This window comes from Carcharodon carcharias, chromosome 37 (genome assembly GCF_017639515.1).
Source record: "Carcharodon carcharias isolate sCarCar2 chromosome 37, sCarCar2.pri, whole genome shotgun sequence".
In the NCBI taxonomy this organism is placed as follows: Eukaryota; Metazoa; Chordata; class Chondrichthyes; order Lamniformes; family Lamnidae; genus Carcharodon; species Carcharodon carcharias.
The window spans coordinates 6,087,374-6,104,235 of NC_054503.1; the positions used below are offsets into that span (position 1 = coordinate 6,087,374).

Sequence of the window (16,862 nt, forward strand, 5' to 3'; positions counted from 1 at the left end):
CACTGTGGGGGTGTAAGCTGGGGCCGGGGGCCGGTCTTTGTGAGCGGCCTGCCTCGAGCGGACTGTCTGCCTTTCGGTCAAGGACGGGTGAGAGAACTGTCCGATTAACCACAAAGGGAGGTGAATGAGCCTTCCACAGTGTCTTCAGGTCAGATTAGTGCCCGGCGAGAGTTGCCTGGTGAAGGAGCAAAAGAACCTGAGGCCCAGGCTCAGTTCCTCGGCCTGTGGGCAGTTAGCTGAGGCCAGGCCCGGGTTGATGGGCCTTTCCTACTTTGGTGTGCGTAAGGCCCTCGCTCGCTCGGGGGGAGACCACACACACACACACACACACACACGCCGCAGTGCTGCTGAATCCGGGCGTTGAGGTGGATCCCGTGCCAACCAACGCCTCAACTGCCGGCAAAATTGGTGTGTTGATGGTCAGAACAGGAGGAGGCCGTTCAGCCCCTCTCCAGCCTGTTACACAGGAACAGGAGGCCATTCAGCCCCTCTCCAGCCTGTTACACATGAACAGAAGAAGCTCTTCAGCCTCTTGAGCCTGTTACACAGGAACAGGAGGAGGCCATTCAGCCTCTTGAACCTGTTACACATGAACAGAAGGAGCCATTTAGCCCCTCTCGAGCCTGTTACACAGGAACAGAAGGAGCCATTTAGCCCCTCTCGAGCCTGTTACACAGGAACAGGAGGAGGCCATTCAGCCCCTCTCGAGCCTGTTACACATGAACAGGAGGAGGCCATTCAGCCCCTCTCGAGCCTGTTACACAGGAACAGGAGGAGGCCATTCAGCCCCTCTCGAGCCTGTTACAAAGGAGGAGGCCATTCAGCCCCTCTCGAGCCTGTTCCAAAGGAGGAGGCCATTCAGCCCCTCTCCAGCCTGTTACACATGAACAGAAGAAGCTATTCAGCCTCTTGAGCCTGTTACACAGGAACAGGAGGAGGCCATTCAGCCTCTCGAGCCTGTTACACAGGAACAGGAGGAGGCCATTCAGCCTCTTGAACCTGTTACACATGAACAGGAGGAGGCCATTCAGCCTCTTGAGCCTGTTACACAGGAACAGGAGGAGGCCATTCAGCCTCTTGAACCTGTTACACATGAACAGGAGGAGGCCATTCAGCCTCTTGAGCCTGTTACACAGGAACAGGAGGAGGCCATTCAGCCCCTTGAGCCTGTTACACATGAACAGGAGGAGGCCATTCAGCCTCTTGAGCCTGTTACACAGGAACAGGAGGAGGCCATTCAGCCCCTCTCGAGCCTGTTACACAGGAACAGGAGGAGGCCATTCAGCCCCTTGAGCCTGTTACACAGGAACAGGAGGAGGCCATTCAGCCCCTTGAGCCTGTTACACAGGAACAGGAGGAGGCCATTCAGCCCCTTGAGCCTGTTACACATGAACAGGAGGAGCCATTCAGCCTCTTGAGCCTGTTACACAGGAACAGGAGGAGGCCATTCAGCCCCTTGAGCCTGTTACACAGGAACAGGAGGAGGCCATTCAGCCCCTCTCGAGCCTGTTACAAAGGAGGAGGCCATTCAGCCCCTCTCGAGCCTGTTACAAAGGAGGAGGCCATTCAGCCCCTCTCGAGCCTGTTACACAGGAACAGGAGGAGGCCATTCAGCCCCTCTCGAGCCTGTTACACAGGAACAGGAGGAGGCCATTCAGCCCCTCTCGAGCCTGTTACACAGGAACAGGAGGAGGCCATTCAGCCTCTCTCGAGCCTGTTACACAGGAACAGGAGGAGGCCATTCAGCCCCTCTCGAGCCTGTTACATAGGAACAGGAGGAGGCCATTCAGCCCCTCTCGAGCCTGTTACACAGGAACAGGAGGAGGCCATTCAGCCCCTCTTGAGCCTGTTACACAGGAACAGGAGGAGGCCATTCAGCCCCTCTCGAGCCTGTTACACAGGAACAGGAGGAGGCCATTCAGCCCCTCTCGAGCCTGTTACACAGGAACAGGAGGAGGCCATTCAGCCCCTCTCGAGCCTGTTACACAGGAACAGGAGGAGGCCATTCAGCCCCTCTCGAGCCTGTTACACAGGAACAGGAGGAGGCCATTCAGCCCCTCTCGAGCCTGTTACACAGGAACAGGAGGAGGCCATTCAGCCCTTCTCGAGCCTGTTACACAGGAACAGGAGGAGGCCATTCAGCCCCTCTCGAGCCTGTTACGCAGCAACAACAATCTATATCTCATCTTCAAAGTTCCAACTGTCGTGCAGCCTCAGTCGTTTTACTTGGGGTGGGGTGGGGAGGGGACGAGTTCCAGATTCCCGCTCCCTATTGTCTGCAGACGTGTTTCCTGATGTCCTGGCTGAACTGCCTGGCTCTCACTTTAAGGTTCTGGCTCCTAGTTCTGGAGCACCGCCACCCGCCCCCCCCCCACCACACCCACCACACACCACCCCCCCCCAAACCCCCCACCCCCCACCCCCCCCAAACCCCCCACCCCCCACCCCCCCCCAAACCCCCCACCCCCACCCCCCCCAAACCCCCCACAGCCCACTACCAGAGTCACTGGGTTCTCTCTATCCACCCCACCGAATCCTTTAATCAACTTAAACCCCTCGATTCGATCACCCCTTAATCTTCCACGCTGGAGGGAACACAGACCCAGAGTGTGTGTGACCTGTCCTCGGAAGGTAACCCTTTCAGTCCCGCTCTTAAGGTGAGATTAGTGCCCGGCGGGGATTGGTTGGTGAAGGAGCAAAAGAACCCGGGCTCTGTCCTCGGCCTGCGGGGGTGGGTAGGTTAGCTCAGTATCCTGATGACCTTCACTGCGCACCCCCCCCTCCACCCCCCCCTCCAAGGCGAAAGTATCCTTCCTGAGGCGAGGGGCTCATGACTGAACAGCGGCGGCTCCAGACGGGGCCTGACCCGGGGGCTTGAGACGAGTGTGGGAGAGCAGGTCAGCAGCCTTGAATGGGGGCAGAGGGGGCTGTTTCTAGTCAATGTGCATCTCCCAAACCCAGCTGTTCATTCGGTGTAGATGGGGAATTGGGCAGATGGGGATGGAGTGGGTGGGGTGGGGGGGGTGGGGTTGGCGGCGAAGGGGGTGTGAGGGCCATGGGTGGGCCGGGGGAAGGAGAGGGAGTCATGACGTGAGGCTCAGACGTGACTCTGGTTCTCGCTCGGCCTTCCGCTTGTAGTTTTGAAGATCTTTGATTTACACGTGAAAGCGTTGTCAGAACTCTACATGACGATTTTTAATTTAATTCTTCCTTCTTTCAGCCTTCACGTTACCCCCTGGAAGACCAGCAGCTGTCAAAGCAAGGTACATAGCTGATCTGTGTCTAAATGTTCGTGGGTTAGATACAGAGTAAAGCTCCCTCTACACTGTCCCCATCAAACACTCCCAGGACAGGTACAGCACGGGGTTAGATACAGAGTAAATCTCCCTCTACACTGTCCCCATCAAACACTCCCAGGACAGGTACAGCACGGGGTTAGATACAGAGTAAAGTTCCCTCTACACTGTCCCCATCAAACACTCCCAGGACAGGTACAGCACAGGGTTAGATACAGAGTAAATCTCCCTCTACACTGTCCCCATCAAACACTCCCAGGACAGGTACAGCACGGGGTTAGATACAGAGTAAAGCTCCCTGTACACTGTCCCCATCAAACACTCCCAGGACAGGTACAGCACGGGGTTAGATACAGGGTAAATCTCCCTCTACACTGTCCCCATCAAACACTCCCAGGACAGGTACAGCACGGGGTTAGATACAGAGTAAAGTTCCCTCTACACTGTCCCCATCAATCACTCCCAGGACAGGTACAGCACGGGGTTAGATACAGAGTAAAGCCCCCTCTACACTGTCCCCATCAAACACTCCCAGGACAGGTACAGCACGGGGTTAGATACAGAGTAAAGCTCCCTCTACACTGTCCCCATCAAACACTCCCAGGACAGGTACAGCACGGGGTTAGATACAGAGTAAAGCTCCCTCTACACTGTCCCCATCAAACACTCCCAGGACAGGTAGAGTGAAGCTGTCTCTGTTTTCTCTCTCTCTCTCTCTCTCTGTCTCTCACACACACGCAGATGTACATCCACACAATCTGAGATGTATTCATGTGCTTAGACTGCAGCCACTCAGAACTAACGCTAGCTCCTGATATTGACAAGTTGGGGTTGAATGAACAAAACTCCCATGAGACTGGGCCTTGTATTTTTGGGCTTATTCGTATTCCCTGTCCTGAGACTAACCCCGATCAGTGTGTGCTTGTGAGCCCCTCGCCCCATAGCTTGTGAGTGTGGGCACACTGCTGCTGTAAAACCTCTTGAGGCTCTCACTGTCAGACAGCCACACTGAGGCAAGAGTGGTCAAACCTCCCTCGGGAATATGTTCTCTCTGATCCCAACTCAGACTCCGAAGGAAGAGGGAGAGCACGAGACTGGCAGAGGGCAGGCAGAAAGAGGAGTGGAAGAGAGGGGACCAAGAGGTGGGTTGGAGAGAGGGAGAGAGGTGGGGAGGGGACAGAGACAGGGTGGGGGGTGGGGGAAGGAGACATGGAGGGGGTGGATGGAGAGAGAGGGAGGGGGGATGTAGAGAGAGAGAGGGGGGGTGGACGGAGGGAGAGAGAGGAGGGGTGGACGGAGGGAGAGAGAGGAGGGGTGGACGGAGGGAGAGAGAGGAGGGGTGGACGGAGAGAGAGAGAGGAGGGGTGGACGGAGAGAGAGAGAGGAGGGGTGGACGGAGAGAGAGAGAGGAGGGGTGGACGGAGAGAGAGAGAGGAGGGGTGGACGGAGAGAGAGAGAGGAGGGGTGGACGGAGAGAGAGAGAGGAGGGGTGGACGGAGAGAGAGAGAGGAGGGGTGGACGGAGAGAGAGAGAGGAGGGGTGGACGGAGAGAGAGAGAGGAGGGGTGGACGGAGAGAGAGAGAGGAGGGGTGGACGGAGAGAGAGAGAGGAGGGGTGGACGGAGAGAGAGAGAGGAGGGGGTGGACGGAGAGAGAGAGAGGAGGGGTGGACGGAGAGAGAGAGAGGAGGGGTGGACGGAGAGAGAGAGAGGAGGGGTGGACGGAGAGAGAGAGAGGAGGGGTGGACGGAGAGAGAGAGGAGGGGTGGACGGAGAGAGAGAGAGGAGGGGTGGACGGAGAGAGAGAGAGGAGGGGTGGACGGAGAGAGAGAGAGGAGGGGTGGACGGAGAGAGAGAGAGGAGGGGTGGACGGAGAGAGAGAGAGGAGGGGTGGACGGAGAGAGAGAGAGGAGGGGTGGACGGAGAGAGAGAGAGGAGGGGTGGACGGAGAGAGAGAGAGGAGGGGTGGACGGAGAGAGAGAGAGGAGGGGTGGACGGAGAGAGAGAGAGGAGGGGTGGACGGAGAGAGAGAGAGGAGGGGTGGACGGAGAGAGAGAGAGGAGGGGTGGACGGAGAGAGAGAGAGGAGGGGTGGACGGGAGAGAGAGAGAGGAGGGGTGGACGGAGAGAGAGAGAGGAGGGTGGACGGAGAGAGAGAGAGGAGGGGTGGACGGAGAGAGAGAGAGGAGGGGTGGACGGAGAGAGAGAGAGGAGGGGTGGACGGAGAGAGAGAGAGAGAGGGGTGGACGGAGAGAGAGAGAGAGAGGGGCTGGACGGAGAGAGAGAGAGAGAGGGGGGCTGGACGGAGAGAGAGAGAGAGAGAGAGGGGCTGGACAGAGAGAGAGAGAGAGAGAGGGGCTGGACGGAGAGAGAGAGGGAGAGAGGGGCTGGACGGAGAGAGAGAGAGAGAGAGAGGGGCTGGACGGAGAGAGAGAGAGAGAGGGGCTGGACGGAGAGAGAGAGAGAGAGGGGCTGGACGGAGAGAGAGAGAGAGAGGGGCTGGACTGAGAGATAGAGAGAGGGGCTGGACGGAGAGAGAGAGAGAGGGGGCTGGACGGAGAGAGAGAGAGAGAGGGGCTGGACGGAGAGAGAGAGAGAGGGGCTGGACGGAGAGAGAGAGAGGGGCTGGACGGAGAGAGAGAGAGAGGGGCTGGACGGAGAGAGAGAGAGAGGGGCTGGACGGAGAGAGAGAGAGAGAGGGGCTGGACGGAGAGAGAGAGAGAGAGAGGGGCTGGACGGAGAGAGAGAGAGAGAGAGGGGCTGGACGGAGAGAGAGAGAGAGAGAGAGGGGCTGGACGGAGAGAGAGAGAGAGAGAGGGGCTGGACGGAGAGAGAGAGAGAGAGAGGGGCTGGACGGAGAGAGAGAGAGAGAGAGAGGGGCTGGACGGAGAGAGAGAGAGAGAGAGGGGCTGGACGGAGAGAGAGAGAGAGAGAGGGGCTGGACGGAGAGAGAGAGAGAGAGAGAGGGGCTGGACGGAGAGAGAGAGAGAGAGAGAGGGGCTGGACGGAGAGAGAGAGAGAGAGAGGGGCTGGACGGAGAGAGAGAGGGGCTGGACGGAGAGAGAGAGAGAGAGAGGGGCTGGACGGAGAGAGAGAGAGAGAGAGGGGCTGGACGGAGAGAGAGAGAGAGAGAGAGGGGCTGGACGGAGAGAGAGAGAGAGAGAGGGGCTGGACGGAGAGAGAGAGAGGGGCTGGACGGAGAGAGAGAGAGGGTCTGGACAGAGAGAGAGAGAGAGGGGCTGGACAGAGAGAGAGAGATGGGCAGAGAGGCAGTGATACGGGCACAGAGAAGGACAGGGTCTCGCTAGTATCTTCTCATTTCACGCTTCCTGTGCTTGAACAGCTCGTGCATCTGTTCATCTGTGTATCAGTGAGAATTGGTGTCAAATATCTGGTGTGTTAAGGAATTGGCGTGTAACACGAGCTCCATGTTGTTGCAAATCACAATTCCCATGCTTACCTTGGCATGTCCCAATCACTGCTGACCTACTTCACGTAGGTACAAAGGAATGGGGTCTGCTCAGAGACTGCAGCAGTGTTGGGGATGGGAAAGTGAACCATAATGGGTCTGTACCTTCAACACTGCAAGACGTGGACTCTCATTCCACATCACAGGATTAGATACAGAGTAAAGCTCCCTCTACACCGTCCCCATCAAACACTCCCAGGACAGGTACAGCACGGGGTTAGATACAGAGTAAAGCCCCTTCTACACTGTCCCCATCAAACACTCCCAGGACAGGTACAGCACGGGGTTAGATACAGAGTAAAGCTCCCTCTACACTGTCCCCATCAAACACTCCCAGGACAGGTACAGCACAGGGTTAGATACAGAGTAAAGCTGCCTCTACACCGTCCCCATCAAACACTCCCAGGACAGGTACAGCACGGGGTTAGATACAGAGTAAAGCTCCCTCTACACTGTCCCCATCAAACACTCCCAGGACAGGTACAGAATGGGGTTAGATACAGAGTAAAGCTCCCTCTACACTGTCCCCATCAAACACTCCCAGGACAGGTACAGCACGGGGTTAGATACAGAGTAAAGCTCCCTCTACACTGTCCCCATCAAACACTCCCAGGACAGGTACAGCACGGGGTTAGATACAGAGTAAAGCTCCCTCTACACTGTCCCCATCAAACACTCCCAGGACAGGTACAGCACGGGGTTAGATACAGAGTAAATCTCCCTCTACACTGTCCCCATCAAACACTCCCAGGACAGGTACAGCACGGGGTTAGATACAGAGTAAATCTCCCTCTACACTGTCCCCATCAAAAACTCCCGGGACAGGTACAGCACGGGGTTAGATACAGAGTGAAGATGCTTCAGTGAGAGCTATACATCCCACTGAATCCTGGACCACTCCATGGGCACTGAATAAGTTGAGCTTTTCAGACTTTGCAGACTGCTTTGGGGAGACAATATCACATTACCTAGCACGGCAAGAATCTCCAAAGAATTTTGGCTCTGAAAGTAAATTTCAATAATGCTTTGAGCCAGATTTCTGTGAAAAATGTAACAAGACATCAAACACCAGAGCTAGAGAGTTAACTTCCTGTTACATGTAGTCCTGCATAACCTGATTAGTGCCAAATTTTACTTTGGAATTTCATCATCGAGTGTAATATTGAGCCTGCATCGCATTGCCCTTAATTAAGTGGTTTGGTTGATTTATATGTTGAAATACAGATACCCAGGAGTGAGTTACAGACTGGAATCTAATCGAGGGGTTCAGGTGGTTTATATATAGAATAACAGATACCCAGGAGTGAGTTACAGACTGGAATCTAATCGAGGGGTTCGAGGTGGTTTATATATAGAATAACAGATACCCAGGAGTGAGTTACAGACTGGAATCTAATCGAGGGGTTCGGGGGGGGTTTATATATAGAATAACAGATACCCGGGAGTGAGTTACAGACTGGAATCTGATCGAGGGGTTCGAGGTGGTTTATATATAGAATTACAGATACCCGGGAGTGAGATACAGACTGGAATCTAATCGAGGGGTTTGGGGTGGTTTATATATAGAATAACAGATACCCGGGACTGAGTTACAGACTGGAATCTAATCGAGGTGTTTGGGGTGGTTTATATATAGAATAACAGATATCCGGGACTGAGTTACAGACTGGAATCTAATCGAGGTTTTTGGGGTGGTTTATATATAGAATAACAGATACCCGGGAGTGAGTTACAGACTGGAATCTAATCGAGGGGTTCAGGGGGGTTAAAAAATAGAATAACAGATATCTGGGAGTGAGTTACAGACTGGAATCTAATCGAGGGGTTCGGGGTGGTTTATATATAGAATAACAGATTCCCGGGAGTGAGTTACAGACTGGAATCTAATCGAGGGGTTCGAGGTGGTTTATATAGAATAACAGATACCCGGGAGTGAGTTACAGACTGGAATCTAATCGAGGGGTTCGAGGTGGTTTATATATAGAATAACAGATACCCGGGAGTGAGTTACAGACTGGAATCTAATCGAGGGGTTCGAGGTGGTTTATATATAGAATAACAGATACCCGGGAGTGAGTTACAGACTGGAATCTAATCGAGGGGTTCGGGGTGGTTTATATATAGAATAACAGATACCCGGGAGTGAGTTACAGACTGGAATCTAATCGAGGGGTTCAGGTGGTTTATATATAGAATAACAGATACCCGGGAGTGAGTTACAGACTGGAATCTAATCGAGGGGTTCGGGGTGGGTTATATATTGAATAACAGATACCCGGGAGTAAGTTACAGCCTGGAATCTAATCGAGGGGTTCGGGGTGGTTTATATATAGAATAACAGATACCCGGGACTGAGTTACAGACTGGAATCTAATCGAGGGGTTCAGGTGGTTTATATATAGAATAACAGATACCCGGGAGTGAGTTACAGACTGGAATCTAATCGAGGGGTTCGGGGTGGGTTATATATTGAATAACAGATACCCAGGAGTAAGTTACAGCCTGGAATCTAATCGAGGGGTTCGGAGTGGTTTATATATAGAATAACAGATACCCGGGAGTGAGTTACAGACTGGAATCTAATCGAGGGGTTCGAGGTGGTTTATATATAGAATAACAGATACCCGGGAGTGAGTTACAGCCTGGAATCTAATCGAGGGGTTCGGGGTGGGTTATATATAGAATAACAGATACCCGGGAGTGAGTTACAGACTGGAATCTAATCGAGGGGTTCGGGGTGGTTTATATATAGAATTACAGATACCCGGGAGTGAGTTACAGACTGGAATCTAATCGAGGGGTTCGGGGTGGTTTATATATAGAATAACAGATACCCGAGTGTGAGTTACAGACTGGAATATAATAGAGGTGTTTGGGGTGGTTTATATATAGAATAACAGATACCCGGGAGTGAGTTACAGACTGGAATCTAATCGAGGGGTTAAGGTGCTTTATATATAGAATAACATATGCCCGGGAGTGAGTTACAGACTGGAATCAAATCAAGGGGTTCAGGTGGTTTATATATAGAATAACATAGCTGGGATGAGTTACAGACGGAATCTAATCGAGGGGTTCAGGGGTGTTTATATATAGAATAACAGATATCCGGGAGTGAGTTACAGACTGGAATCTAATCGAGGGGTTTGAGGTGGTTTATATATAGAATAACAGATACCCGGGAGTGAGTTACAGACTGGAATCTAATCGAGGGGTTCGGAGTGGTTTATATATAGAATGACAGATACCCGGGAATGACTGTGTGTCTGTCTTGCAGGGTAGTGAAGACTTTTTATTACGATGAATCACGTAATTTAAACGCTTCTTGATGTTCACCCTCTGGGCTCAGGATTGTATTTTAGGGCCTGAGAATCAGTAAGTGTCAGCACCTTTGGGACCGGTGGGGAGGTGTACACGAGCGGGCAGGGGCCTAGGGGTGGGCGTTGTGCCCAGGGGGTTCTGGGAAGTCGGGCCATCAGCCGTGAGCCTCGCAGACTGAGCGGAGTTTTGCTTTGCCTTTTGCCAGCGATGACCTGGATGGACGTGTACTGGAGGTCCGTCTGCCAGACCCGTGAGACCCTCGTCGCCATCAACGGCGAGTACCCCAACGAGGTGGAGTACATCTTTGTGCCATCCTGTGTCCTACTGACGCGCTGCTCGGGATGCTGCAACGACGAGCAACTCCAGTGTGTCCCGACAGCCACCGACACCATCCACATGCAGGTAAACCCCCTTCCTCAGCTGTAACCCGGACCCCGGACCCCAGACCCCGGACCCCAGAACCCGGACCCCGGACCCCGGACTCCGGACCCCGGACCCCAGAACCCGGACCCCAGACCCCAGACCCCGGACCCCGGACTCCGGACCCCGGACCCCAGAACCCGGACCCCGGACCCCGGACCCCAGAACCCGGACCCCGGACTCCGGACCCCGGACCCCAGAACCCGGACCCCAGACCCCAGACCCCGGACCCCGGACTCCGGACCCCAGAACCCGGACCCCGGACCCCAGAACCCGGACCCCAGACCCCAGAACCCCGGACCCCAGACCCCAGACCCCAGAACCCGGACTCCAGACCCCAGACCCCAGAACCCCAGACCCCAGACCCCAGAACCCGGACCCCGGACCCCAGACCCCAGAACCCCGGAACCCAGACCCCAGAACCCGGACCCCGGACCCCAGACCCCGGACCCCGGACCCCGGACCCCGGACCCCGGACCCCAGAACCCGGACCCCAGACCCCAGAACCCGGACCCCAGACCCCGGACTCCGGACTCCGGACCCCGGACCCCGGACCCCAGAACCCGGACCCCAGACCCCGGACCCCGGACTCCGGACCCTGGACCCCGGACTCCGGACCCCGGACCCCAGAACCCGGACCCCAGACCCCAGAACCCCGGACCCCGGACCCCGGACCCCAGAACCCCGGAACCCAGACCCCAGAACCCGGACCCCAGAACCCGGACCCCAGACCCCAGACCCCGGACCCCGGACCCCAGACCCCAGAACCCCGGAACCCAGACCCCAGAACCCGGACCCCAGAACCCGGACCCCAGACCCCAGACCCCGGACCCCAGACTCCGGACCCCAGAACCCGGACCCCAGACCCCGGACCCCGGACCCCAGAACCCGGACCCCGGACCCCAGAACCCGGACCCCAGACCCCAGAACCCCGGACCCCAGACCCCAGAACCCCAGACCCCAGACCCCGGACCCCGGACCCCGGACCCCAGAACCCCGGACCCCAGACCCCAGAACCCGGACCCCAGACCCCGGACTCCGGACTCCGGACCCCGGACCCCGGACCCCAGAACCCGGACCCCAGACCCCGGACCCCGGACTCCGGACCCTGGACCCCGGACTCCGGACCCCGGACCCCAGAACCCGGACCCCAGACCCCAGAACCCCGGACCCCGGACCCCGGACCCCAGAACCCCGGAACCCAGACCCCAGAACCCGGACCCCAGAACCCGGACCCCAGACCCCAGACCCCGGACCCCAGACCCCAGAACCCCGGAACCCAGACCCCAGAACCCGGACCCCAGAACCCGGACCCCGGACCCCAGACCCCGGACCCCGGACTCCGGACCCCAGAACCCGGACCCCAGACCCCGGACCCCGGACCCCAGAACCCGGACCCCGGACCCCAGAACCCGGACCCCAGACCCCAGAACCCCGGACCCCAGACCCCAGAACCCCAGACCCCAGACCCCGGACCCCAGACCCCGGACCCCAGAACCCGGACCCCGGACCCCAGACCCCGGACCCCGGACCCCGGACCCCGGACCCCAGAACCCCGGACCCCAGACCCCGGACCCCAGACCCCAGACCCCGGACCCCAGAACCCCAGAACCCGGACCCCAGAACCTGGACCCCGGACCCCAGACCCCGGACCCCAGACCCCGGACCCCAGAACCCCGGAACCCGGACCCCAGAACCCGGACCCCAGACCCCGGACCCCGGACCCCAGAACCCGGACCCCGGACCCCAGAACCCGGACCCCAGACCCCAGAACCCCGGACCCCAGACCCCAGAACCCCAGACCCCGGACCCCAGACCCCGGACCCCAGAACCCGGACCCCGGACCCCAGACCCCGGACCCCGGACCCCGGACCCCAGAACCCCGGACCCCAGACCCCGGACCCCAGACCCCAGACCCCGGACCCCAGAACCCCAGAACCCGGACCCCAGAACCCGGACCCCGGACCCCAGACCCCGGACCCCAGACCCCGGACCCCAGAACCCCGGAACCCGGACCCCAGAACCCGGACCCCAGAACCCGGACCCCGGACCCCAGACCCCGGACCCCAGACCCCAGACCCCCGGACCCCAAACCCCCGGACCCCAGACCCCCGGACCCCAGGCCCCAGACCCCAGAACCCCGGACCCCCGGACCCCAGACCCCAGAACCCCGGACCCCGGACCCCAGACCCCAGACCCCAGACCCCAGACCCCGGACCCCGGACCCCGGACCCCCGGACCCCGGACCCCGGACCCCAGAACCCGGACCCCGGACCCGGACCCCGGACCCCAGACCCCGCCTCAACCCGCTGGGGCTTCCAACGAGATAAACGTCAGCTTTGCATATCTATAGCGTCTTTCACTACCTCCGGATGTCCCAAATGCTTCACAGCCAATGAAATGCAGTCACTGTTGTGATGTAGGACACTTTTGCGTCGCTTTACGCTCCCCGGTAAATATTGTATAGTAACACACCGTGTGTTACTGGATGTGACACCCTTGTGTCTGTTAGCACGTGGTGTATAATAAGGTGGTGGTGCATTAAAGTACACGCGCACTCTCCCTGCCTCCCGGATTCTTGCCCACTTCTCACTTCTGTTTTAAATATCGAACCCTGCCGCCGTTTATTAAAATGTGTCCTGTTTTTGTTTCTTCCCCCCCCCTACTTTCTTTTTACAGATTTTAAAAGTCAAACATCAAACTTCGACTTTGGTAGAAATGTCCTTTATCCAGCACAGACAGTGTGAGTGCAGGTAAGGAGCAAATAACAAGGCCTTGGGCCCAGGGTCTGGAGAACCCTTTCCAGACCCTGGGTCCAGGGATCTGTGTGGGTGTGGGTGGGGTCTTTTCCCCACCCCCACCCCTTTTGCTGACATGGGGCCTCTGGGGCGGTGGGGGTAGGGGTGGGGTTAGGGGGTTAGCCTTACCCTGACATGCGGCCCGGACTTTGTTTTAAAATAACATTTGCAGGGTATGGCGGTGTGGTGGTGGGCAGGGACTTTGTGGGGGTCTTGGGGTTTTGCGGGATAAATGAAGGGATTAATTAATCCAAAGGTCAGGTATTCAAAGCCCCAACAGCCCAGAGTGAGAATTTGGATTCGATCGAACAGCCACTCGGACAATAATCTGGCCTCGATACCTCGTCGATTAAAAACCCAACTCGTTCACTCATGTCCTTTTTTCAGCTAAGGCTTCCCCTGTCCCAGCCTATATGTGACTCCATTCCCACACCAACTACCCTCTAAAGTGAGCTGGCAGGACACTGGGTTGTCTCGCCAAGTAGGTCCGGGTGGTAATCACCAGCCTCGCCAGCGAACTCAGTTGATCTCAGTGACCTTCCCTCCGTCATAAAGTCGGAAGTGGGCGATGGTCAGGACACAATGTTCAGAACCATTTGTGACTCCCCAGATACTGAAGCAGTCCGTGTCCAAATGCAGCAAGACCTGGACGATATTCGGGCTCGTCTGATAAGCGGCGAGCAACATTCATGTCACACAGGTGCCAGGCAATGACCATCTCCAACAAGAGAGAATCGAACCATCCTTGACATTCAATGGCATCACCATCGCTGAATCCCCCACTATCAACATCTGGGGGTTACCATTGACCAGAAACTGAACTGGACCAGCCATATAAATACTGTGGCTACAAGAGCAGGTCAGAGGTTGGGAATCCTGCAGCGAGTAACTCACCTCCTGACTCCCCAAAGCCTGTCCACCATCTACAAGGCACAAGTCAGGAGTGTGATGGAATACTCCCCACTTGCCTGGATGAGGGCAGTTCCCACAACACTCAAGAAGCTCAACACGATCCAGTACAAAGCAGCCCCGCTTGATTGGCAACCCATCCTCCACCTTCAACATCCACGCCCTCCACCACCGACACACAGTGGCAGCTGTGTGTGTACCATCTACAAGATGCACTGGAGGAACACACCAAGGCTCCTTTGACAGCACCTTCCAAACCCATGACTGCTACCACCTGGAAGGATAAAGGCAGCAGACACATGGGAACACCACCACCTGCAAGTTCCCCTGCAAGTCACTCACCGTCCTGACTTGGAAATATATCGGTCGTTCCTTCACTGTCGCTGGGTCAAAATCCTGGAACTCCCTCCCTAACAGCACGGTGGGTGTACCTACACTACAGGGACTGCAGCGGTTCAAGAAGGTGGCTCACCCCCACCTTCTCAAGAAGCCCGCTGTCTGACTGCTCGGAAACCCCTGTTAAAACGGGCCATCCAACAACAACATGTATTTGTACAGCTCCTGAAATGGTAGAATAGAATCGTAGAATGGTTACAGCACAGTCGGAGGCCACTTGGCCCCTCATGTCTGTGCTGGCTCTCTGCAAGAGCGGCTCAGCTAGTCCCACTCCCCTGCCATTTCCCCGAGGCCCTGAGAATTATTTATCTTTAGATAATTTTGCAATTCCTTTTTAAAGCCTCAGCTGAACCTGCCTCCAGCACACTCTCAGGCCGTGCATTCCAGATCCTGACCACTCGCTCCGTGACAACAGTTTTAATTCACGTCACCTCCTCTTATCTTGCCAGGTCGCCTTCAATCTGTGCCCTCTCGCTCTCGATCCTTCTGCCAGCGCGAACAGTTTCTCCCTGTCTACTCTGTCCAGGCCCCTCGTGATTTTGCACACCTCTATCCACTCTCTCAAGCTCCTCTTCTCCATGGAAGACAGCCCCACCTTGTCCAATCTATCAAAGTGTCTGAAGTTGCTATACCCCGGAATCATTCTGTGCCCTCTCTGAAGCCATCACACCTTTCCTAAAGTGCAGTGCGCAAAACTGGACACAATACTGTAGTTGAGGCCGAATCAGTGTTTCACACAGGTTCGTCATAATGTCCTCACTTTTGTACTATTGTGTGTACACGTGTACATACAAACGTACGTACGAAAGTAGAAAATAGGAGCAGGAGGAGGCCATTCGGCCCCTCGAGCCTGCTCCGCCATTCAATAAGATCCTGGCTGGTCTGTTTGTGTTTTGAGTTCCACATTCCCATCTACACCCCCCGATAACCTTTGATCCCCTTGCCTAACAAGAATCGATCCACCTCCACCTTAAAAATATTCAGTGACCCCGCCTCCACTGCCTTCTGAGGCCGAGAGTTCCAAAGTCACACGACCCTCTGAGAGAAAACATTTCTCCTCATCTCTGTCCCTAAAAGGGCGACCCCCTAATTTTAAAACAGTGACACCTCCCCCCCCCACCGCCTCGTTCTGGACTCACCCACAAGAGGAAACACCCTTTCCACGTCCACCTTGTCAAGGCTGTTCAAGATCTTCTATACATCAATCAAGCCCATTGCCCTGTGCATTATCTCAACCGACCCTGCTACCTTCAACAATTTGTGCAGGTTATATCCCCAGATCGATGTTGTAAAAAGTCCCCAAGTCAGTGAGTGTGCTTAAAGCAGAGGTTGACAGATCTCTAAATACCAATGACATAAAGGGGATAGTGTTGGGGGGGAAAAGGCATTGAAGTGGATGATCAGCCATGATTGTATTGAATGGTGGAGCAGGATCGATGGGCTGAATGGCTTACTCCTGTCCCTCTGTTCCCAGGAGCATAAATCAGACAGAAATTTGACCCCCAGCCACATAAGGAGATATGTCAGCGACAGGTGTCCAAAAGCTTGGTCAACCGGGTCAGTTTTAAGGAGCCTCTTAAAGGAGGAGGGGGAGAGGGAGAGAGTGAGACAGAGAGAGAGAGGTGGAGAGGCTTTAGGAAGGGAATTCCAGAGCTTAGGGTCCCCAGGCAGCTGGAGGCAACGCCACCTGTGGTGGAGCGATGGGAATTGGAGGAGTGGAGAACTTTGGGAGACTCCCTCCCATCCCTACAAGGGATGAAGAGAGAGAGAGAGATCAGGAGGTCCCAAGTTTTGACTGTCAATAGGATGGGGTTGTGAGCTGTACCAGGGCTGGACTTTCACAAACCTTCGCTTCAGGTCTCAGTTTAATTTTGCCTTTTCTTTCATTTTCTTCCCTCTTTAGACCAAAGAAAGATTTAAAAAAAGTCACAATGAGGTAAGGGACATGGATATTATACAGTTCTGTCCTTATTAAACTGGGCGCTGGAATGTGGGATATAAAGGACTCTCATTTCTCTCGCACCTTTTCCCACCTTGGGACCTCCCAAAGCGATTAACAGTGTAGTCACTGTTGGGAATGCACAGCAAGCTCCCACAGACAGCAACACGATAATGACCCGGATCACCTGCTTTTCCGATGTTGGTTGGGGGATAAATATTCATCCCAGGGCTCCGGGGAGAACTCCCCCCTGCTCATCTTCCAGTAGAACCTGCAGTTTCACATCCCATCTGAAAGACAGCACCTCTGACATTGCA

The 16,862-nt window shown here is 55.9% G+C and overlaps 1 protein-coding gene across 1 annotated transcript in view; it reads left to right on the forward strand.

Annotated features, from left to right (window-relative positions):
* Positions 1-3,224: 3,224 nt before the first annotated feature.
* Positions 3,225-16,862, forward strand: part of vegfba (vascular endothelial growth factor Ba) — a 19,164-nt gene continuing 5,526 nt past the window's right edge. The window contains exons 1-4 of the mRNA XM_041179952.1: positions 3,225-3,263; positions 10,289-10,485; positions 13,183-13,256; positions 16,510-16,542. Coding sequence (XP_041035886.1) covers positions 10,291-10,485; positions 13,183-13,256; positions 16,510-16,542 — 302 coding nt within the window. The 5' untranslated portion in view covers positions 3,225-3,263; positions 10,289-10,290. The remainder of the gene's footprint in view (positions 3,264-10,288; positions 10,486-13,182; positions 13,257-16,509; positions 16,543-16,862) is intronic.